This window comes from Mobula birostris, chromosome 1 (genome assembly GCF_030028105.1).
Source record: "Mobula birostris isolate sMobBir1 chromosome 1, sMobBir1.hap1, whole genome shotgun sequence".
Lineage (NCBI taxonomy): Eukaryota > Metazoa > Chordata > Chondrichthyes > Myliobatiformes > Myliobatidae > Mobula > Mobula birostris.
This window is the reverse complement of record NC_092370.1, coordinates 85804800-85829940: the sequence shown is the minus strand read 5'-3', so window position 1 is coordinate 85829940 and position 25141 is coordinate 85804800. Positions and strand designations below refer to the sequence as shown.

At 42.1% G+C, this 25141-nt stretch overlaps 1 protein-coding gene across 5 annotated transcripts in view; it reads left to right on the top strand.

The window, feature by feature from the left end:
* The window catches only part of LOC140197836 (tyrosine-protein phosphatase non-receptor type 2-like), a 93528-nt gene that overhangs the window by 8787 nt on the left and 59600 nt on the right, over positions 1-25141 (top strand). For 3 of the 5 annotated variants that reach the window (XM_072258342.1, XM_072258333.1, XM_072258325.1), the window contains exons 2-3: positions 6939-7335; positions 10156-10246. The exons of 1 other annotated variant lie outside the window; for it this stretch is intronic. In XM_072258342.1, coding sequence (XP_072114443.1) covers positions 7201-7335; positions 10156-10246 — 226 coding nt within the window. In that variant the 5' untranslated portion in view covers positions 6939-7200. The remainder of the gene's footprint in view (positions 1-6938; positions 7336-10155; positions 10247-25141) is intronic. One more of the 5 variants, XM_072258351.1, reaches the window with a different exon arrangement.

Sequence of the window (25141 nt, the reverse complement as noted above, 5' to 3'; positions counted from 1 at the left end):
TGAAAACGTTGCTTCCATTTCCAGCACACCTCTGCAATGAATGCAATGAAAACTAAATTGCGGAATAGACTGGCCATAAGGAACCTCCTTCGAGTATCGCTGTCTCCCATCACCCCTCGATAGGATCGTCTTGTTGCAGGAAAACAAGCCCAGGGTTCCCACTGATTCAGTGATAGTGGTGTGTTGCAATGATTTTATATGTTCATAGGGGGAAAATATGTGCTGTGTGTTTAATATCCAAACGTTACTTAAAATGTTATGATGCTATTGACTTATATAACCATATAACAATTACAGCATGGAAACAGGCAATCTCTGCCCTTCTAGTCCGTGCCGAACGCTACTCTCACCTAGTCCCATGACCTGCACTCAGCCCATAGCCCTCCATTCCTTTCCTGTCTATATACCTATCCAATTTTTCTTTAAATGATAATACCAAACCTGTCCCTACCACTTCTACTGGAAGTTCATTCAACACTTGCTTCAAGCTCCCCTGATAATTGACTTATTTCTATATTCATGCGAGGAAAATATGCGCTGTGTGTTTAATATTAAATTTGTTAGGTAAACCCTTTTAGAAACGAAATTGAGTGTATTAGCCACTTATCACCTATATTGCATTCGTGATTAACACCCCCCTGAACAGAATCGCCAAAAATGAATTTGTAGTAAAAAAATTGGCATGTACACGCATGCGCACTGGTGCCCGTGCAAGGCTTCATGGTCATTGTGGTCTTTCTCGGGGTAAACCCAACGTATTCGGCTGCTACTCTTGTTCGTTGGCAACCCTACCCGCCCCCCCTGTTGGCTGGTCCCCTGCAGTAAACTGTCTCGGCGGACGGGTCAAACCAGTGAGGGTAGCTGATGGGTCTTCAACCCTCGGTGAGGTAGGGGATCTGTCTATCCCAGGGCCAGTGTGTGAAGTCTGGCCCTCGAAGATTGAGCGGAGGAGACCGATTAATAGTCTAACGGTCAAGAAGGCAGGCCCAGCAGGCGTTGTGGAGCGCTAAGAGCACGACAAGACATTTGGATGTCCTGGTCATCCACTGCAGCAGGAGAGGTCTCCAGCCATAACGATTGTCCGTTCCACTGGATCAAGGTCTCTTCTGCCGAGAGAGAGGGATTGCCCCTGTGCAATGGCTGTTCCACTTAAAACTCCATCACACATAGGTTTCTGTGTCTTTGAATCCGTACGACTACCACTATAATTAATATTAGTGCAGATATAAGAGCAAAAGATATCGGAGCAGAATTAGGCCATTTGGCCATCAAGTTTGCTCTGCCATTTCATCGTGGCTGATCCAATTTTACTCTCAGTCCCAATTTGCCTTCTCCTCATATCCTGTCATGCCCTTACTAATCAAGAATGTATCATCCTCTGCCTTAAATATACATAAAAACTTAGCCTCCATTGCTGCCTGTGGCAAAGAAATCCATAGATTCACCACTCTCTGGCTAAAGAATTTCCTACTCAACTCCATTCTAAAAGGACGCCTCTCTATTCTAAGGCTGTATCCTCTGGTCTTAGACTCTCCCACCATAGGAAACATCCTCTCCACATCCGCTCTATTGATGCTTTTCACTATTTGATAGGTTTCAATGAGGTCACCACTCATTCTTCTGAATTCCAGCGAATACAGGCCCAGAGCCATCAAACGTTGATCATATGACAGCCCATTCAATCCTGGAATTGTTTTCGTGAACCTCCTTTGAACCCTCTCCTGTTTCAGTGCATCCTTTCTCAGGTAAAGGGGCCAGAACTTCTCACAGTACTCTTAAGTGAAGCCTCACCAGTGCTTTATAATGTATCAACATTCTATCCTTGCTTTTATATTCTGGTTCTCTTGAAATGAATGCTAATACTGTATTTGCTTTCCTTACCACAGACTCGACTTGCAAATTAACCTTTAGGGAATTCTGCACAAGGACTCTGAAGTCCCTTTTACCTCCTCAGTTTTTTATATATTCTCTCCATTTAGAAAATAGTCAGCCCTTTTTTGTAATTTTTATTGAAATTCAATATCATACAAACATTTCCATCAGGTGTATTTCAGATACTGTATGTATACAGGTTTCCCCCGCCATCCGAAGGTAGAGCATTCCTATGAAATGGTTCGTGAGCTGGAATGTGGTAAAGCGAAGAAGCAATTACCATTTATTAATATGGGAAAAATTTGTGAGCATTCGCAGACCCAAAAATAACCTACCAAATCATGCCAAGTAACACGTAAAACCTAAAATAACAGTAACATATAGTAAAAGCAGGAATGATATGATAAATACACAGCCTATATAAAGTAGAAATAGTTTTCCGCAATCATTGCCGCACTGTTCTCTGTAGCGAAAATTTCATGCAAGTGCTCTCGGCAAAAACTCTCTCTCTCCAGTAACCTTTAAACTATGAAGCTGCCAAATCATACCAAATAACGCATAAAAATACACAGCCTATATAAAGTAGAAATAATGTATGTACAGTGTAGTATCAGTTACTGGAATTGAGAAGTCAGCGCCGAGCACACTGATGATGGTGTGTCAGGCTGAGTTGTTGGAGGTCGGGGTGGTGCAGTGGACCCCAACCTCCGGGCAGCGAACTGATACCAATCCGTGAAGAATGCAGTGATCCAGTGGTAGCCGAGATGCACCCAACACATCTTTAGGAAAAAAGCTGAAATAAGCTAATTACTTAGGTGCCGCCTGGCACGTAGATGTCAGCCCAGATCAGAGATGACGTAATCGGCAATTGCATCTGATCTGGGCCGACATTTACGTGGCAGGCAGCACCTAATTAATTAGCTTGTTATTTTGGCTTTTTTCTTAAAGATGTGCTGGGTGCGTCCCAGCTACCGTTGCATTCTCCGCGGCAATGTATAGGTCTGTGGCCCGGGGGTTGGGGTGGTGGGACACTGGGGTATCATCTCATCGTCGTCTGTTTCCATCAGGGCAGGCAGGCCATCTTCTTTTATGTCAGCCTGCCTCGATGTTGAAGGTCGAGGTTTGTCGTCTGATGTGGAAGGCTTGAAAAACGACAGTATGCTTGATTACTTAGCCTCGCGCATTTTTCTATCATCTCATGCAGTTGCTTCACGTTCAGTTCCTGGATGACTTCACTTTCAGTCCGTTCGCTACTGCATTCGGTTTCGATTGTTATCCTTTCCTCTTGCAATTGCACCAGCTCTTCATCTATCAGTTCTTGGTCATGGGATACCAAAACCTCTTCAACAATATCTTCGTCAACTTCCACAAGCCAAACTCACTTTGTCCTTACTTTGTTTGCCACAATCGAAACACTTAATTATGTCAAGTTTTACAATAAGTGTAACACCCTTACAAACTCTTTTAGGCTTTTCCGATGCCGTAGAACTCATCTTGCAAACGGATGCTCAAAATAAATCGACATAAAGCGCAGGTGCTCACAGGCACGTGTTTAAGCAATGCCGGCGAGAATGCAGTTCCAGGGGAGGAGCTTGGCTGCTCAGGGCACGTGTTGCCTCTTTTCGTAACAGTGAAAACACCTTCTGTTAGCGACAGCAGGTAGCTAATGTAGGTCTTTCTTAACAGTGAGGTTTCGTAAAGCGAACATTGGAAAAGCGGGGGCACCTATATATCATATTCATGTTTGCCGCAAGTCTCCACATAGTATTTATCTGAAGTATACACTTATAGAAAAGAAAAGAAAGAACAAACAAAAGGAAAACTATGTACAAGTAGGGAGTGATTTTTTTTTCAACATAATCACTGATTTGTGAGAATAAAATCAGGCTTATGGGGTGTTAGGTAGTTAAACCATTTTTCCCAGTATGAATCAAATTGTTCCAATTTATGATTGACATTTTATAAATGTCCATTGTAATTTCCATCCACGTGTTTAAAGTTGGGCTCTCCTGTGATAACCATTTCCTGGTAAGAGTCTTTTTACCAGCCATCAGCAGTATAGTCATTAAATATTTATCTCTTTTCAACCATTCTTGAGGTATATACCCAAAATATATGGTCTTACTTTCTAACGGTATTTCACATTTAAAAATGTCTTGTGTATCCCACTCCAATAGTTTTTGATAACGGGGCAATCCCAGAAAATATGGTTTGCATTTTGATTTCCACAATTTCTCCAGCAAACAGGGAGGGTACTATCATAATGGGATTTCTGAGAGGGTGTAATAAAATATCTTATCAGGTTTTTCCACCCCAGACTTCCTCCATTTCTGTGCACTGGTACACTTCCATTGATACCTCCATATTATTGTCCATTCTTCCTCAGAAATAGTTATCCTTCTTTCCTTCTCCCATTTTGTTTTAATGTATGAAGTGGAGTGTGTTTTAAGATTTGAGAGACCCTTATACACGCTTGAAATGATTCTACTACCGTTATCTGAATTGTATGCTTTTCTAAACAGTTCTATCAAACATGTACTTGCCTCGGTTACATTTTTCACCCTCTTATTAACATAATGTCGCATCTGCAAATATCAATAAAAGTCTTACTTTTCTAATAAGTGTTTCTCTTTAAGCATTTCAAAACTGAACAGTGTTCCTTCTTTCATTATATTGCATAGAACTGTTATACCTTTAGCTGTCCAGTCCTTAAATCTAGCATCCAGTTTATTTGGTGTAAAATCCGAGTCATATGCACACCATTTAAGAATTACAATATCTCCCTCTAGTTCATATTCTTTTATAATATTTTTCCATATTTTAAGAGTCCATTTCACCCATGGGTTATCGATAGTTTTTATATAACTTTGAAGGTTGTTATCAGCCAAAATTGCCTGTATGGGGACGGAAGGTATCCTCTCAATGTTTTTCCATTGAGCGTGCCCTTTCTTTTACCGAAGTGCATGACGATACACTTCCTGAGACTCTATTCCATCTGCTATTTCTTTGTCCATTCTCATAATTGGTTGAAGTCCTTCTGTAGCCTCCCTTCTTCCTCAACTTGCCACACCACCTATCTTCATATTGTCTGCAAACTTTGCACCAAAACCATCGATTTCATCAACCAAATACAATTGACATGTGTTAAAAAGAATTGGTCCCAACACAGACCCCTGTGAAATACCACTAGTCATCGGCAGCGAACTAGAAAAGGCTCCCTTTACTTGCACTCTTTGCATCCTGCCACTACTTTATCCATGCTAGAATCTTTCCTGTAATACCATGGGCTCGTAGCTTGTTAAGCAGCCTTGTGTGGCACCTTGTCGAAGGCTTTCTGAAAATCCAAGTACACAACATCCACTGATTCTCCTTTGTCTATCCTGCTTGTTATTTCTGTTTTTTCTTCAAAGAATTCCAACAGATTTGTCAGGCTAGTGAGTGAGGCTACTAAGAGACCTATGATAACTCTGGAGGAGTTACAAGCTTCAGTGACTGAGATGGGAGAGACTGTGTATACAACAGCTGTTGCCCAGGTGCTTCACCAGTCACAGTTTTATGGGAGAGTGGCAAACAAAAAGCTATTGGTGGAAAAAAAAACTCACATGAAGTCTCAGCTAGAGTTTGCCAGAAGGCATGTGGGAGACTCTAAAGTCAGCTGGAAGAAGGTTCTATGGTCTGATGAAACCAAAATTGAGGTTTTTGGTCATCAGACTAAACGCTATGATTGGTGTAAGCGAAACACCATACATCATCAAAAACACACGATCCCTACCATGAAACATGGTGATGGCTGCATCATGCTGTTGGGATGCTTCACTGCAGCAGGCCCTGGAAGGTTTGTGGAGGGTAAAATGAATGCAGCAAAATACAGGGAAATCCTGGAGGAAAACCTGATGCAGTCTGCAAGAGAACTACAACTTGGGAGAGGACTTGTATTCTAGCAAGAGAATGACCCCAAGTATAAAGCCAATGCTACACGGGAATGGCTTAAAAACAACTAAGTTAATGTCCTGGAGTGGCCAAGTCAGAGTCCAGACCTCAATCCAAGTGAGAATTTGTGGTTGGACTTGAAAAGGGCTGTTCACTCATGATCCCCATGCAATCTTGAGCAGTTTAGTAAAGAAGAATGGGGAAAATATCCAGTGTCCAGATGTGCAGAGCTGATAGGGACCTATCCACACCGACTCAAGGCTGTAATTGCTGCCAAAGGTGCATCTACTAAATACTGACTTGAAGTGGGTGAATATATATGCAAGCAATTATTTTGTATTTTACATTTGTAATGAATTTAGATCATTTTGTAGAGAACTGTTTTAATTTTGACATGAAGTATCTTTTTCTGTTGATCAGTGTCCAAAAAAAGCCAATTTAAATCCACTGTGATTCAGTGTTGTAAAGTAATAAAACATGAAGACTTCCAAATGGGGTTGAATAGTTTTATAGACACAACAATTTATTTCCAATTTTGAAATGTTCCTCCAACATTAGCTAGGTTTGATTTCATGAAATGGTCTCAACTGTGAAAGCTTGTTTAATTTTGTGGAGTGTTGTAGAATAAAACTAATATGATCAACATGTTGGAAAACTATATTGTTATTCAAGGCAAATTCCTCAGGTGAAATGCCAAAAGATTATACTGTAAAGTTTTTGTTAATCTGGCCTTTTTTAAGATTTTGGCGGCATTAGACTATAAGGTTTTCCAGACTATTGTGCGTTACTCCTATTAAAAACCTCATAAAATAGCATAATATGTTTTTCCAGTGAACCTGTTAGGTTTAAAGGGAGCAGGAAACAGAATACTGGTGAATTTTTAAGGCAGTGGGAAATTGAATATTTTGAGTTTCAGCTTAATGAATCAAACAAACAAAATCCCTGTGCACTCTGGTTCCAACTTCACACGTTGCATGTTCCTGACCTAAGGAACCTCTTAGTCAATGTCAGCAAGCCCAAGGAATTGATTTTTGACTTGGGAGGAGGAAACCGGAGGTCCATTAGCTAGTCGTCATTGGAGGATTAGAGCTGGAGATGGGTCTGCAACTTTAAATTCCTCTCTATTATCATTTCAGAGGATCTGCCCTAGGCCCAGCACGCAAGTGCTATTAGGAAGGAAGCACAACAGCGCTTCTACTTTCTTAGAAGTTTGAAGATTCAGCATGTCATCAAAAACTTGGACAAACTTCTGTCGATTTGTGTGGAGAGTATATTGAATGGCTGCATCACAGTCTGGTATAGAAATACCAATGCCCTTGAACGAAAAATCCTGCAATAAGTAGTGGATATGGCTCAGTCCATCACGGGTAAAACCCTCCCACCATTGAGCACGTATACATGGAGCATTGCCGCAGGAACGCAGCACCCATCATCAGGGGCTCCCACCACCTAGGTCATGCACCCTTCTTGCTGCTGCATGTCATGGAGAATATCAGGGAGAAGATACAGGAACCTCAGGACTCACACCACCAGGTTCACACTCTTCTACCATTAGAGAGGGAGAAGGGAAACTCGGAAGTGTCAGTATTACAGTTGAACAAAGGGAACTATGGTGCTATGAGGGGGGAGCTGGCCAAAGTTCAATGGAACAATACCCTATCAGGGATGACAGTGGAACAGCAATGGCAAGTGTTTCTGGGAATAACGCGGAAGGTGCAGGATCAGTTCATTCCAAAGAGGAAGGAAGATCCTAAGGGGAGTAAGGGGAGGCCGTGGCTGACAAGGGAAGTAATGGACAGTATAGAAATAAAAGAGAAGTATAACATAGCAAAGACGAGTGGGAAGCCAGAGGATTGGGAAACTTTTAAAGAGCAACAGAAGGTAACTAAAAAGGCAATACGTGGAGAGAAAATGAGGTACGAAGGTAAACTAGCCAAGAATATAAAGGAGGATAGTAAAAGCTTCTTTAGGTATGTGAAAAGGAAAAAAATATTTAAGACCAAAATTGGGCCCTTGAAGACAGAAGCGGGTGAATTTATTACGGGGAACAAGGAAATGGCAGATGAGTTGAACAGGTACTTTGGATCTGTCTTCACTAGGGAAGACACAACCAATTCAGATGTAATAGTTGCCAAAGGACCTAGGGTAATGGATGAATTGAAGGAAATTTATATTAGGCAGGGAATGGTGTTGGATAGGCTGTTGGGTCTGAAGGCTGATAAGTCCCCAGGACCTGATGGTCTGCATCCCAGGGTACTTAAGGAGGTGGCTTTCGAAATTGTGAATGCATAGGTAATCATTTTCTAATGTTCTATAGATTCAGGATTAGTTCCTGTGGATTGGAGGATGGCTAATGTTGTCCCTCTCTTCAAGAAGGGAGGAAGAGAGAAAACAGGGAATTATAACCGGTTACCCTGACGTCGGTGGTGGGAAAGATGCTGGAATCAATTATAAGAGATGAAGTTACGATACATCTGGATAGTAGTAACAGGATTGGTCCGAGTCAGTATGGATTTACGAAGGGGAAGTCGTGCTTGACTAATCTTCTGGAATTTTTTGAGGATGTAACGATGAAAATGGACAAGGGAGAGCCAGTAGATGTAGTGTACCTGGACTTTCAGAAAGCCTTTGATAAAGTCCCACATAGGAGATTAGTGGGCAAAATTAGGGCACATAGTATTGGGGGCAGAGTACTGACATGGATTGAAAATTGGCTGGCTGACAGAAAACAAAGAGTAGCAATTAACGGGTCCCTTTTGGAATGGCAGGCGGTGACCAGTGGGGTACCGCAGGGTTCAGTGCTGGGACTGCAGCTGTTTACAATATATATTAATGATTTAGATGAGGGAATTAAAAGTAACATTAGCAAATTTGCCGATGACACAAAGCTGGGTGGCAGTGTGAAATGTGAGGAGGATGTAATGAGAATGCAGGGTGACTTGGACAGGCTGGGTGAGTGGGCAGATGCATGGCAGATACAGTTTAATGTGGATAAATGTGAGGTTATCCACTTTGGTGGTAAGAACAGGAAGGCAGATTATTATCTAAATGGAGTCGAGTTAGGAAAAGGGGAAGCACAACGAGATCTAGGTGTTCTTGTATATCAGTCACTGAAAGCAAGCATGCAAGTACAGCAGGCCGTGAAGAAAGTTAATGGCATGCTGGCCTTCATAACAAGGGGAATTGAGTATAAGAACAAAGAAGCCCTTCTGCAGCTGTACAGGGCCCTGGTAAGACCACACCTGGAGTACTGTGTCCAGTTTTGGTCTCCAAATCTGAGGAAGGACATTCTTGCTATTGAGGGAGTGCAGTGTAGGTTCACAAGGTTAATTTCCGGGATGGCGGGACTGTCATATGTCGTAAGATTGGAGCGACAGGGCTTGTATACTCTGGAATTTAGAAGGCTGAGAGGGGATCTTACTGAAACATATAAGATTATTAAGGGATTAGACACGCTGGAGGCAAAAAGCATGTTCCTGCTGATGGGTGAGTCCAGAACCAGAGGCCACAGTTTAAGAATTAGGGGTAGGCCATTTAGAACTGAGTTGAGGAAAAACTTTTTCACTCAGAGAGTGGTGGATATGTGGAATGCTGTGCCCCAGAAGGCTGTGGAGGCCAAGTCTCTGGATGCTTTCAAAAAAGAGATGGATAGAGCTCTTAAAGATAGCGGAATCAAAGGTTATGGGGATAAGGCAGGAACTGGATACTGATTGTGAATGATCAGCCATGATCACAGTGAATGGTGGTGCTGGCTCGAAGGGCCGAATAGCCTACTCCTGCACCTATTGTCTATTAGGCTCTTCACTCAGATGGGTTAACTCCACTTGCCCCATCACTGAACTGTTCCCACAACCTATGCACTCACTTTCTTCTCACGTTCTTAATATTTGTTGCTTATTTATTATTAATTCTTTTATTTGTATTTGCACAGTTGTTGTCTTTGCACACTGGTTGTCCGCCCTCTTGGGTGCAATCTTTTCAGCGATTCAATTATGCTTATTCAATTAATTGATATGCCTGCAAGCAAACAAATCTCAGGGTTGTATAAGGTGACATACAAGTACTTTGATAATAAATTTATGTTGAACTTTGAGGTATTTTGAGCCCTGTCCATATACCCAGATTGCATTCTGGCACCCTCCCTCTTCTCTCCCCCCCCCCCCACCCCAACCTGCTTTCACTCTGGATTAATGGGGAGCTAGATAATGAATCATTGGAATTTTCAAACAATCAGATACTGGATTATTTGAGTTTTAATGTAATTTGTATGAATTCAGTAGAGATTTCAAAGATGCATTGATTGTACATTGAGTTTCATCTGCCACTGTTAATAATTTTTGCTTTTGATTGTAGGAAATTCGAAACGAGTCCCAGGACTTTCCCTATAAAGTAGCTAAGTATCCAGAAAATCAGAATCGAAACAGATACAGGGATGTCAGCCCTTGTAAGTTGTTATGTAAATTTTCTCTTACTAATATTAATAGTAATACTGCCATCTGATCATCTGTTTCTGTTTTAGTGTATGCAGATGAAAAATAGTACATTTTTTAATGTGAAGTAGCAGAACTGGACTGCTGCAGGATCCAGAGATGTACTTTTCTGCTATTTTAAGAGCAACAATAATTTATTACCTATTTCAAATTCTGTGCAAATTTATAATGGAAATTGCATATATTTACTTATCCTGTTACAAACACATCGTTCTGCTAGTACTACACAGCAATGTGTTGTCCAAGGAGTTGGGATACATGGGAAGGTTCAATTTTAGTATGGAAATGGGAATTTAAAATGGAGAAACTTTAGATTATGAGAACAGTCAGTCCTCTTTTATTGTCATTTAGAAATGCATACATGCATTAAGAAATGATACAATGTTTCTCTGGAGTGATAGCACAGAAAACAGGACAAACCAAAGCCTAACTCTGAGAGAACCACATAATTATAACATATAGTTACAACAGTGCAAAGCAATATCATGATTTGATGAAGAACAAACCATGGGCACGGTAAACAAAGTCTCAAAAGTCCCCGAGTCAATTGACTCCTGAATCCCCGATAGCAGGCGGCAAAAGGGAGAAACTCACTGCCATAAACCTCCAGGCACCGCCAGTGCCTCGGAAACAGCCGTCACTGAGTCTGTCTGTCTGAAAACTTGGAGTCCTGAGTGCCATTGTCTGCCGAGCGCCTTCGACCTAGCTCTGGCCGCTGAAACAAGCAAAGCCGAGGATTCGGGACCTTCTGCTGTGGAGATTCCGGTTACCACACAGTGGCAGTGGCTGCGAAGCGGGCATTTCAGAAGTTTTCCAGACGTTCCTCCGTACTCTCACGTCCATCTCCATCAAATCAGAATTGTGCAAGGTCCCCTACTTGACAGATTACAGATATCATTCACCAGAGAGGCCGCATGCGCTGTCGTCGCACCGCCATCTTCTCCTCCTCAGGTCCTTGTCAGGTAGTAGATGCAGGATGCTATATTATTATCAATAGTTCCTCATTCTTCAAATATTCTTGAATGTTAATATAGGTATGTAATCCAAACTCTGGACAGTGTTACACTGAGTTTTGTTCTGTCCCAGTTGGATGTAAGAGGGTTTGGCTACAATTTGAGCAAGAACAAGGAAACTCTCATCAAGTGTAATACTTATCCTTTAACTTCACTCATAATTTATATTTTTTGCGTGGCATATTTGCATAAGTTGTTACCTAAGTGAAAAGTACTTTGTAATTATTTGTTTAATTAGCACTGAAGTATTTCTGACGTTGTAAGTTCATGAGAGGTAGGATATAAATACCTTGCTCTTTCATTTGGATGTCCCTGAGCATTGTTGGGGAAATCGTGTGCTGTCTGTGGTTTTTCGAAAGAAATTGGTGTTGGAAAAACTTGTCTTTGAGAATGTAGTTCTAGTGAACAAGTGGGAACCAATAGATGAATTTCTGGAAGGAAGAATAACATTGGGATATTGTTTTAAGTGCAGTGGTAGCTCAGAATCCTGCAGTATGGAGGTATCTGGGTGGCCTATATAAAACAAAGTTAGTATACTGGTACAGCAAGTTATTCTGGAAGGCAAATAGAATATTGCGCTTCATTTCAAGGGTTTCCATATTAAAATACAACTCTGTACAGCCTAGGTGAAACTGTATCTATAGTATGTTGAAGCATTTTGGTCTCCCTATTTAAGTATAGATGTATTTTCATTAGAAGCAACTTGAAGAATGTTCATTAGGTTGATACCTGGGCTGGAGAGGCTTTCTTGTGAACAATAATAGGTGATTTTCAGCCTTTTTACATTATTCATGATATTCAGTAGAATGGAAGGTAATAATTTGGAAGCAAATAATTTTCAGGGGGCTTCAGTGAATAAATGTTGTTTCCCAAGATCCATAGTTTCAGCAGAAGGGAACCAACAGTTTAAATGGAAGGTGAAGATTTTTTTCCTTTGAGCTCACGTGGCATATGATACGTGACTGTCTTAGGTCTTTGACAAAAGTCAAAATTTAGGGGAACCAGAAGTTCAGGGGAACAGACAGGAAAATGGAGATGAGGCCAAGCTCAGATCAGTCATAATCTTACTGAATCATAGACAGGATCAAACACCTGTATGATCTACTACTTTATTACTAATAACACTATATTGATCCCAAAGGAAGTTTATGGAGTCACAGTAGCATTATAAGTGCACAGGTATACAAATATTAGAAGAGAAGTAAGGAAGAATTTTTAAAAAAGTTACCTCAATTAGCCTAACAGGTGGGGGTTATCACTCTCCAACTACCGGTTGACTCATTAGAGAGCCTAATGGCCGAGGGTAAGAATGACCTTGTATAGTGCTCTTTGGAGTAGTGCTGTTGCTAAAACTAAAACTGCTCCTCTGTTCAGCCAAAGTGGCATGCAGAGGGTGAAAAACCTTGTCCAGAATTGCCAGGATTTTTCGTAGGATCCTTTGTTCTATCATAGCCTACAGTGTGTCCAGTTTGACTCCTATAACAGAGCCAGCCTTTCTACTCAGCTTATTGAGCCTGTTGGCATCACCTGTGTTGATGCCATTGCCCCAGCACACCACCACATAGAAGGTTGTACTGGTAGAACATGTTAAGGAGAGGCCTCTGTACTCCGAAGGACCTCAATCTCCTCAGGAAGTAGAGGCTACTCTGGCCCTTTTTGTACACAGCCTCTGTATTGATGCTCCACTTGTCTTTCATCAGGTGCACCCCTGGGTACTTGTAGATCGTCACCATATCCATGTTCTTACCATGAATAGTTACGGAGCAGTGCAGGCTTAATCTTCCTAAAGTCCCTCACCATCTCCTTTGTCTTACTACTGTTGAGCTGCAGGTGATTCAGCTTGAACCATTTGATCAAATCCTCCCATCCTCCCTTTATATACCCAACTATTGCTGAGTCATCAGAGAATGTCTGCAGGTAACATGATTCAGTGTTGTGTCTGAAGTCCGAGGTATACAGGGTAAACAGGAGGGGAGCCAATACAGTCTCCTGTGGGGTCCCAGTGTTGCTTATAGCCATGTCTGACACACAGCTCTGAAGCTGCGCAAACTGGTCTACTTGTCAGGTAGTCCATTATCCAGGATACAATGGAAATATCCTGCATTGAATGGAGCCTCCAGCAATGAGAGCTGTATGGCATGGAAGAAATAACAAAAAACATGATACTCACGTGGGTATTACTGACAAAACCATTGTTTATTGTCCATCTGTCACTACCTTTTCAGGGAAGGTGCAATTAACATTTGTACACAGTTGAAATCACTTGAAGCAAATTTAATTTTCTTACAAAGTTTTGGGTGATCCAGCAAGTTTCTTAAGATCTTGTAGCTTTGACAATTCTTTTTAGTGATACTATCTTCTTATTATAGATTTAATTAATTACTTGAACTCTAATTCTCGTGCTGCAGTGTGATTTGTGTCTCCCAACTGCTGTGGATATTAGTCTGAAACCCAACCACAATGTTGCTGCAACAATCTGATAATTCTTGGTCATTCATATACAACCCTGAGATTCATTTTCTTGCAGACATAATCAATTCATAATAGAGTCAATGAAAGACTGCACCAACTTGGGCGTTCAACCAGTGTGCAAAAGACAACAAACTGCAAATGCAAAAGGAAAGAAATAATAATAAATAAGCAATAAATATCAAAAACATGAGACGAAGATTCCTTGAAAGTCAGTACATAGATTCTGGGAGTATTTCAATGATGGGGCAAGTGAAATTGAGTGAAGTTGATTGAAATTATCCCCTTTGGTTCAAGACCATGATGGTTGAGAAGTAATAATTGTTCCTAAGCCTGGTGGTATTGGTTCTCAGGCTCCTGTATCACTTTCCTGATGGTAGCACTGAGAAGAGAGTATGTCCTGGGTGGTCAGGATCAGATGATGCCTTCATTCAAGAACACTTCATGTGGATGTGCTCAGTATTGGGGAGGGTTTTACCTGCGATGGACTGGCATATCCAGTACTTTTTGTAGGATTTTTCATTCAGCAGCATTGGTGTTTTCATATCAGGCTGTGATGTAGGAATCAATATACTCTCCACCACATACTTTGTCAAAGTTTTAGATGTCATGCTGAATTTTGGCAAACTGGTGGAAATAGAGATGTTGCTGTACTTCATAATTGCACTTGCGAGCTGGGCCCAGGATAAGTCCTCCAAAATGATAACACTGAGGAATTTAAAGTTGTTGACCATCTCCACCGCTGTTCCTCCGATGCGGACTGACTGATGGACCTCTGATTTCCTCTTCCTGAAGTCACTAATCAGCTCCTTGGTTTTGCTGACATTATGTAAGAGGTTGTTGTTATGGCACCAACCGTGTTGAATTTGGCACTGGAGCTGTGTTTAGCCACACAGTTATAAGTGTAAAGTGGGTAGAGCAGGGGGCTAAGCACACAGCCCTGTGCACCTGTACTAATGGAGATTGTGGATGAGATATTGTTGCCAAACTGAACTGACTGGGATCTGTAAGTGAGGAAACTGAGGATCCAGTTGCACAAGGAGGTGTTGAGGCCAAGGGCTTGAAGCTTAGTGATTAGTTTTGAAGGGATGATGGTATTGAATGCTGAGCTGTAGTTGATAAAGAGTGTCTTGATTTGTGCATCTTTGCTGTCCAGATATTCCAGGGTTGAGTGAAGAGCCAGTGCAGTGGGATTTGCTGTGGACCTGTTGTGCTGGTAGGTAAATTGGATTGGTCTAATTTGCTTCTCAGGAAGGAGCTGATATGGTTCATCACCAACTTCTCAAAACACTTCATGTAAGTGCTACTGGACGGTAGTCGTTGAGGCAGGTTACCATGGTTTTCTTAGGCACCGGTATAAGTGAAGTCTAGTTGAAGCAGGTGGGTACCACAGACTGCCTGATCAAGAGGTTAAAGATTTCAGTGAGCACTCCAGCCAGTTGATCAGCACAGATATATAGTACTTGGCCTCGTATCCCATCTGGGCCCAATGCTTTATGTGGATTTACCCTCCTGAAGACTGCTCAAACGTCGGCCTCAGAAACTGAAATTCCAGGGTGCTGCTGGAGTTTGTGATAGCTCTCCAGTGTTTTAACAGTCAAAGCTAGCATAGAAGGTACTGAGCTCATCTGGAGTGAAACGAAGCCCTGTTGTCACTTATGTCGCTTCATTTCAATTCATGTAAGGTGATAGCATTTAAGCCTTGCCACAATTCTCATCCATCCTTCATTGATTCAAGTTTGTTTGGAATTTCCACTTTGCCCATAAGATGACTTTTTGGAGATCGTACCTGGACCTTTTGTAACTTTTTTGGTCACCAGGCTTGAATGCCTCTGATCTGGCCCCTAGTAGATTGTGGATCTCATGGTTCATCCAGGGCTTCTCTGATTTTGTGAGGACCGAGTCATCTACAACTGTTTAAATAAAGTCCACTACAAGCATGGTTTATTCATTCAGATTCACAGATTGAGCTTTTGAACAGGGCCCATTCCACCAACTCAAAGCAATCCCATAGCCCCCACTCTGGCTGCCACGACCACTTCTTTGTTGTCGTAATCTCTGAAGTTTAGCTCTTCAGCCGCTACCTGAATATAGGTAGAAGGACAGACGAGATCAGATTTACTGAAATGCAGTCTGGGCATTCTTTATCCTAGTATAAAAGTGGTCTAATATGTTGGGACTTCTGGTGCTACAGGTTATATGCTGATTGTAATTGGGAAGAGAGTTCTTCAAGAAAAACCTGGTTATGACTTTGATTTGAAATAATGCTTCGGGGTGGACGGTTTCTTGTTTGGTGACAGCACCCATGCAGTATCTTAATCACTTGATGATAGTCGGCAGCTGGTGGTATGTAAAATGCAGTCTGGATTATGGAGGAGATCTCCCTGGATAAATAGAATAGACAGTCTTTCACAGTTAGATGTTCCAAGTCAGGGGAATATGAGTTCATCAAAACCGCCACATTGGAGCACCACTGAGAGTTTATAAAGAAGCATATACTTCCAGCTTTTGCCTTTTCCGAATCAGTTGTTCGGTCCATCTTTTGAATTGAGAAGCCTCCGGGTTTGATCACTGTATCTTGTGTGCTGAGAGTAAGCCATGTCTCGGTTACAATTAGAAAACAACAGTCTCTTATTTCCCTCCGATCAGCCATCTTGCCCTCAGGTCCTCAATTTTGTTCTTCAGTGACTGCACATTTGCCAAGATGCTGGATAGAAGGGATCCTATTCCTCTGTATTTCAGCCTAGTTTGGAGTACCCTCACCCCTCCTCTCTTCTCTCCTCCCCCCCCCCCGCCTGCTTCTGGCTACTTAAAGATGCCGTACCTGCTTGCTTGAGAGTTAAGCCTACCGAGTTCTTCAGAAGATTGTGAAATCTGTAGTTTATAAAGTCAATTTAAAAGTATATAGCTTAAAAAGAAATTACGTGCTGCCGATTGCAGTGAGAGTAATTCAAAGAGGTATATCTAGAAGTGTTGTATGTAGCCTGCAGAAGGTTGCTGTTATTCACTGGTGCCATCTTGCACCACCAAAATCCAGCACCAAGTTTTTGGTGTATTAAGTTGCCAAAATTCCTGTCCAGTATTGTGTTGGAGATATGACCCTTGTAATCAATATGACAATGCACCTGGCAAGTTGTGAAAGAATCACAGACTTGGTTCATTGATCATTTTTTGTTTGGTTATACTGATATCTTGTTTAGTTTGCTTTATGTTCCCAAGAGCAAGTGTTCATGGAATTAGTGCTTAAAGGGGTTGTGATAGCATTTTTTTTAGATGTATAATAAAACCACTGTGCTGAGAATCTGGAATAACTGCAGTCATGAATCAATCCCTGGCTCAGTATGGAGAGTGTGCCTGTGAAGGGTGGTGTTGGTCAGGCAGGGGTGAGCAGTGTGGCCTTGCAGAGTTGAGATGGGCATGTAGAACTGTAGGGTGTACTTGGACAGCAGTCACTGAGCTTGTTACTATAGAGCAATTCCCAGGCTGCAGTGAGGTGTGCAGTTCAACAGAGCGGTGGCAACAGATTCTATCATGTCCAACTGAGAATTGGGGAATTTATAAAGTGCCAGTTGGTGTTTCATTGTGGTAGTGCGTATCTCAAGCAAATGTCTTTTTAAGTGTACGTACCTTGTGAATGTTCTGACATTAGGACCAATAAAGCTACAAAGAATTGGGAGCCTACAGGGTAATGCTAAACAGAGCATTGATGGGTTGTTTAAAATCTTATTTTGCATATAGATTCCAGTTACTGAACTGACAAACCAGTGAACAAAATGTATTCAAACAGCATTTTGAATAATTCAGCAAGTTTAAGTAGCTCTAGTATTTATAGATGTAAAGTGTTGCCTCCAAAAGGGCTTTTTAAATTTTGGATAGAAGAACATGCCATGTACAATATCTTCAAAGATTTTTCTATACATAAATAATAGCATAGTATTTTTGCTTGTTATTTTGGTTTCACAATTGGAAATGAGAAAGAAAGAATCCACTACCCAGGCCATGCTGTCTTCTCACTACTGCCACCAGGAAGAAGGTAAAGGTGTCTCAGGATCCACACCACCAGGTTCAGGAACAGTTATTACCCCTCAGCCATCAGGCTTTTGAACCGGGGGGATAACTTCACAGAGGGGGAACACTTCACAACAACCTATGGATTCACTTTCAAGGACTCTTCACCTCATGTTCTCGATATTTATTGCTTATTTTTTGTTTTTTTTCCCTTCTGTATTTGCCCAGTTTGTCTTTTTCACATTGGATGTTTGTCTGTCCTGTTGGGTGAGGTCTTTCATTTATTCTATTATGTTTTTTGAAGTTACTGAGTATGCCTGCAAGAAAACAAATCTTGGGGTTGTATATGGTGACATATACAATGTACTTTGATAATAAATTTACTTTGCACTTTGAAGGATCTGCTGCATTGCAGTGCTGCATGATATCTTAAGGAATATTTCCTGTTCTAACAAACTCTGTTCTTTCTGAAGGCTCATCAGTCCCATGGTTGATGTAAATATTTGCTCACTGGAATTTTTCAAACTAGGCATTCTTTTTTGTTTGTAGCATTGATGCTGCCTTCAAGTCTGGTGATGGAAGAGCTCTCAGAGCAGACAGGACAAGCCTCATGAGGGCAAAGGCCACCTGCGCACAAACAATCAACAACACTTGTCCAATAATGATCCCCAGTGTACGTGGCTGGCCATTGAGGGCATTACTGACTACTCAAGGAAAAACAATGTCAACTGTATCAGTGATGCCTCACTCCCCAACACTAAACAACTTTCAATTTTCCCCCACCCCCCCAATTCAGGTGAGCAGCCACTGTCTGTAATAGCAACAGATGTGAGACAGACTCTGCAGAGGGTCAGCCCCCTCTGAGGCTGCTGGGCTGGACAGCATCACAGGCCGAATATTCAGGGAGCATGCACACCTGCTTACTGACATCTTCTAGGACATTGTCAACACTTTTCTCATTAAGGCTGATGTCTCCACATGCTTCAAATCAGCCACCATCACTATACCACCAAACTCTACAACTTCAAAACTAAACGATTACCTCCTGCTGGCACTGATGCCAATCATCATGAAATGCTTAGAATGGCTGGTAAAGTCACTTATCAGAAACTCCATCCCAGCCACACTGGACATTCACTACTACGTTTACTGACAGAACTGCTCTATGACACATACCACGGCATCTGTCATACACCAGGCACTGACACACCTAGAAAACCTTGACACTGGTGGTCTCATTACCAACAACGATGATTTAGCCTACAAAGAAGAGGTGGAAGACTCTGTGCTGTCTGGTAAATAAACTCTCCCTCAATGCCAACAGGACCAAGGAGATGGATATTGACTTGCACCACTCATACCCCTCTTTACATTGGCGGCACAGCAGTGGAAACTGCGAGCATTTTCAAAATCCTGGGAGTGCACGTCTTTCTTGCACAACCCCTCACAGTCTCAGAACACATCCTACACAGTCAAGAAAGCTCACCAACGCCTCTAGTTAATGAGGAGGCCGAAGAGAGCTGGACTATGCACATTAGTACTCACAGCCTTCTACAAATGCACAGTAGAGAGCATTGGAGGACCCTGCATCACTGCATGGCGTGGAAACTGGATTGTGGTGGACAGGAAGGCTTTACTATGGGTCGTCAAAACTGTCTCAACACATCAGTAACATGAGCCTACCCACCATCAAAGACGTGTATCCAGAAAAATCCCAGAAGAAGACCATCAATATCATGAAGGATTCCGCCCATCCTGCTATTGGACTTTGTCCCAGTCCTATCAGCGAGGATGCGTAGTATCCATGTCAGGACCAGCAGACTCAAAAGCAAGTTACTTCCCTCAAGCAGTAAGGCTGGTCAACTCCTCTACTCACTAACCCACTCCTCCACAATCCCCACTACCCCTACTTTATCATTTCTTGTCAGTCACCTTATGTACAGACACTCCAGTGCCTAGCGTCACTTTATGTACATGTAATCAATCTATGTATATAAGCTATCTTATGTATTGTTTTTATTTTAGTGTTCTTTATCTTGTACACTTTTTATATGCTGCATCAGATCCGGAGCAACAGTTATTTTGTTCTCTTTTATCGTGGAAATGACACTAAACAGTTTTGAATGTTGAATCTTGTACTGTGGTGCACTGTTCTGTTTTATGAACTCAAAAATGCATTTTAGTTAACATATTGTTAACATTATCAGAACAACACAGGAACAGGTCTTTGATGCATGTTAAGCTAATGACATCACATGGTCCATATCACTCCATTCTCTGTGTATTCATCTGCCTATCTGCGAGCCTTTTAAGTCCCTTTATCAAATCTATTATTAAAAATGGCAAAAAGTAATCTGAAATGCTTTTCCATGCTCTGTTCATATGGCACAAGCCACTTCTGCAGGCATCTGCTGCTATGTGGGAATTTGTTTCTTGGCTGCATTTCCAACTTGCAAACTGGGAACCCTGTGGTAACCTGGGGAGAACCTGCAACTTGACTAACAGTGCATTCAACCAATTGCTTACCAGATCAATAATTTTTCTTCAGTTCAATGAGCTTCAATGTTTTTCGATGGTCTTGATAAAGAATTGCATCAAATAACTTCTGGAAGTTCTGAATCATACTTAGATACTCCCCTGACTACACTGCACATAGTCTGATAGCATTTTGAGGTAAATGGGTGACTTAATTCACTTTTTGCAGCAGTCATTGGACCAATTGTGCTTGGGAATTCTGTGAAAAGCAGAAACTAAGATGTAATTAGACCTGTAACATCAGCCAAAACTCTTGCCAATCAAATTGTCTGAAGCCAGCAATTAACTCAGTGTAAGTGCTGAAAGAATCACAGACTTGGTTCATTGCTCATATTTTGCTTTGTAATTTGAGGAACACTGTGTAGGACATAAAACTAAGCAGAGGAACAGCCCATTTGGCCAGTGATGTCTGTGCCGAGCATGATATGATATCAAACTAATACCTTCTGCGGCTCGTGATGCATATCCCTTCATTCCCTGTATATTTATGAATCTATCTTGCACTTGCATGGGAATGTAGAAATTGTTTGAAACTGTAATTTAACTATCAATACATCTCAGCCATCTATATCCAAATCTAGATCGATACTTCATGCTTCTAAGTGATCTGTCAAAATAGATGTCTTCTTGTTTAAAGAATCTTCTTGTAACTTGATCCACATGGTACACAAGTAAAGCCATTGATCTCAATGCACATAATTGTTAGGCTTCTGTATGAATATAAGAGAATTAGATGAAACAAAATACAAATAGCACAAGTTTGGGATGTGCATAATATTTTCCTTGAGGAATTTGAAAATTGTGCCTCTATTTTAAATTGATTGACTGAGCCAGAAGTGCCATTGATTTTGCCAGAAGAAACACTAATAGTAAGGTTATTCTTAATTTTTTTTCTGTCACTTGTAATTTTTAAAAATAAAGTCAAATGATTTATCATTTGTGTTGTTACCTCCCCGTCAGATTTCAAGTTGCAGGTGTGCAACATTGCACTTAATTAAACTTAAGCAATACTGAAGTCTGGTGTTATGTTTTGTAACTCCAGAAACGATTGGAAGAAAAACAGAGGTCTGGGATCTTGTCTTAATCTTTCTTTAGTAAGGTGCTCACATGCGGTTTGGTGGCATAATGACGTATGCCATGCATGTACTACTTGCGTATAATCCTCAATGAAATTATGTTAACAAACAAAGAATGCTGAATGAAACAATACATTTACAATCTTAATTGTATGGCTGAAATTTTAAATGCACTATACTCCTCCCTGCGTAGCTATGAGCTCCAACTCAATATAGAATGCACTCGACTCAAATATGTAATGTATTGCTGTCTGGAACTCAGCATCTGTGTAAAAGAGTACAGTTGACGTTTTAGGCCAAGGCTCTTTAGCAGGACTGGAGAAAAAAAGATGAGTTGAGTTAAAGGGGAGGGGAGGGAGAAACACAAGGTGATAGGTGATACCAGGGGGTGGGGGAAGAACGGGTGAAGTAAAGAGCTGGGAAGTTGATTGGTGAAAGAAATACAGGGCTGGAGAAGGGGGGGGTGCAGAAGAGGACAGAAGGCCACTGAAGAAAAGAGGGGGGGAGGAGTACCAGAAGAAAGTGATGGGCAGGCGAGGAGATAAGGTGAGAGAGGGAAAAGGGGATGGGCAGTGGTGGGGGGGGGGGGTTGGTATCCATTACCGGAAGTTTGAGAAATCAGTGTTCATGCCATCAGGTTGGAGGCTACCCAGACAGAATGTTAGGTGTTGTTCCTCCAACCTGAGTGTGGCCTCATCATGACAGTAGAGGAGGCCATGGATAGACACATTGAAATGGGAATGGGAAGTAGAATTGAAATGGGTGGCCACTGGGAGATCTCACTTTTTCTGGCAGATGGAGTGTAGCTGCCCAGAGAAGCAGTCTCTCAGTTTACGTTGGGTCTCACCGATATACAGGAGGCCACACTGGGAGCATCAGACACAGTATATAATCCCAACAGATTCACAGGTGAAGTATCACCTCACCTGGAAGGACTGTTTGGGACCCTGAATTGCAGTGAGGGAGGAGTTGTAGGGGCAGGTGTAGCAGCTGTTCTGCTTGCAAGGATGAGTGCCAGGAGGGAGATCAGTGAGGAGGGATGAATGGACAAGGGAGTCGCCTAGGGAGTGATCCCTCAACAAAGCAGAAAGTGGGGGAGGGAAAGATGTGCTTGGTGGTGGAATCCCGTTTGAGATTGTGGAAGTTTCAGAGAATTATGTGCTGGACGTGGAGGCTGGTGGGGTGGTAGGTGAGGACAAGTGGAACCCTATCCCTGGTAGGGTTGCGGGAGGATGGGGTGAGAACAGAGGCAGTGGACTCCTATGCTCCGTCCACCAGAAAAAGTGGGATCTCCCAGTGGCCATCCATTTTAATTCCACTTCCCATTCAGATATGTCTATCCATAGATTCTGCTAGTGTGATGAAACCACACTCAGGTTGGACAAACAACACCTTGATTTCCGCCTGACTAGTCTCCAACCTGATGGCATGAACTTTGATTTCTTGGACTTTTGGTAATGCCCACCCACCCCCTTCAACATTCCTCATCCCCTTTTCCCTCTCTCACTTTATCTCCCTACCTGCCCATCACCTCCTGGTGCTCCTCATCCTTTCTTCCATGGCCTCCCATCCTTTCCTATTAGATTTCCCCCTTTTCCAGCCCTGTATCCCTTTCACCAATCAACTTCTCAGCTCTTTACTTCACCCCTCTCCCTCCTGGTTTCACCTATCACCTTGTGTTTCTCCCACCCCTCCCTCCACCTTTTAACTCTACTCCTCATCTTTTTTCACCAGTCCTGCTTGAAGGTTCTTGGCCTGAAATGTTGATTGTACTCTTTTCCATAGATGCTGCCTGGGCTGCTGATTTCCTCCAGCATTTTGTGTGTTGCTTGGATCACCAGCATGTGCAGATTTTCCCTTGTTTATGTACTCTCTTTCATTTTATTTATTGACTCTGCTCTCCTCGATGTATCGTCCTGAGATGACATCACTTTTGATCTCCTCTTTAGTCCCTTGTCAGGACTGCCTGTCCAGGTGTGAAACAATGAACTTCCTTGTTAGAGAAGCCGACAATTTGTCTCAACTGTTTCTTCTGTACACTCCTGAGATTGGGTTTGAGGAGATCCAAGCATGAACGCATGGATGAAGCAGGGACAGCACAGTTGTTGGTTGTGGATTGTGCTGCATTGCAGTATGCAAGGAGTAAATTGGTGAGTTTCTGATTCGGTGTCAGTGTAGTGTGTTCTGCTGACATTGCTTGCAGGGCGTTCCTTACACTCTGGGCAAACCTGTCTGTTAGATAGTACAGTGTAGATGTAAAATGTCTTATTCCATTCGTTTTCAGGAATGACTGAAACTGTTCCACAACAAAATGTGGTCCATTGTCACTAAGCGTCTGGAACATCAGTCCTTGAGAAGAGGCTTCTTAACACATCCGCAGTGTGCCAGACTGTAGTGGAGGCTATTGGGGAACACTTCTGGCCAATTAGTAGCTGTATCCATTGCTACCAAAAAATTTGTGTGCATGAATGGTCTGGCAAAATCCACATGAATCCCCTACCAGGGTAATGCAGGTCATTCCGAGCGAAGGAGAGGCACTTCTCTTGGCATCTTCTGGATGTTTTGGCATCCCAAATAGAGCTGCCAACTGTGCGATCTGGCAAGCTGCTCAATCCCAGGCCTGCACACAAAGCTTCAAGCCGATGTTTTTATTTTGACTACGCCTAGACATCCAGCCTTTAGGTCCTCCAATACCTTACTCTCAGTTTAGATGGTACAACATCTCTTAATCCCTACATAAGGCGACCCCCCATCAAGGGCAAGTTCATCTGATGTTGGTAAAAGTGATGGAACTGGGATTTCTGCTGCACATTCTAGCCATTGTGAGTAGCCATGTAGACCTGAAACAGTATGGGGTCTTTTCTGGTGTCCTTTTTGATAATCTCTGCCATAATAGGGAAACTTTCAATACGCATTCGGGTGAATACATCAAAAGGAATGTCCTCTTTGTTCATTTTTCAGTTATTATCTTTCCAAGGGTAAATGGGACAATTCATCAGCATTTCCATGATTAATTGTGCTCTTGAATTTGATCTTGTAATTGTGTCCTCCAAGAAACAGAGCCCATCTCTGCTGCTGCTGCTGTTAGTGGCTCACCCTTCTGTGGATTGAAAATGGCCATGAGTAGTTGCTGATTAGTTATGAAGGTAAAGTCTCTTCCATACAGATACTGGTTGAAATGTTTTACACTCCAAACCAGACTCCAGGCCTCTCTGTCAAGCTCTGCATAATTTTTCTCTGCAGTGGTGTTGGAATGTGATGCAAAGATGGGGTGTTCACTTCCTACACTCAAAATGTGACATGACTACACCTATACCATAAGGCAAAGCATAGCAGGCAAGCAGCTGATGCTATTTGGCTTGAATACACTGAGCAAAGAAACTCTGCAGTGATCTCCTAGAGCTTGGGCTGTTTGGCAGCTAACAGTCATCCTTGTCTACCTTTTGATAAGATGCAATTCCAACTGAAGTATTTTTCTAATAATATACACAAATTGCTGGAGGAACTCTTCAGGCCTTATAGCATCTATGGAAAAGAGTAAACGGTTAATGTTTTGGGTCGAGACCCTTCATCAGGACTGAGGGGGAAGAGAGATCAACAGTCAGAGTAAGAAGGTGGAGGAAAAAGATGAAAAGTCCAAGGCAGTAGATGATGGGTGAAACCAGGAGATTTGGGGGGGGGGGTTGAATTAAAGAGCTGGGAAGTTGATTGGTGAAAGAGATAAAGGGCTGGAGAAGGGGAAATATGA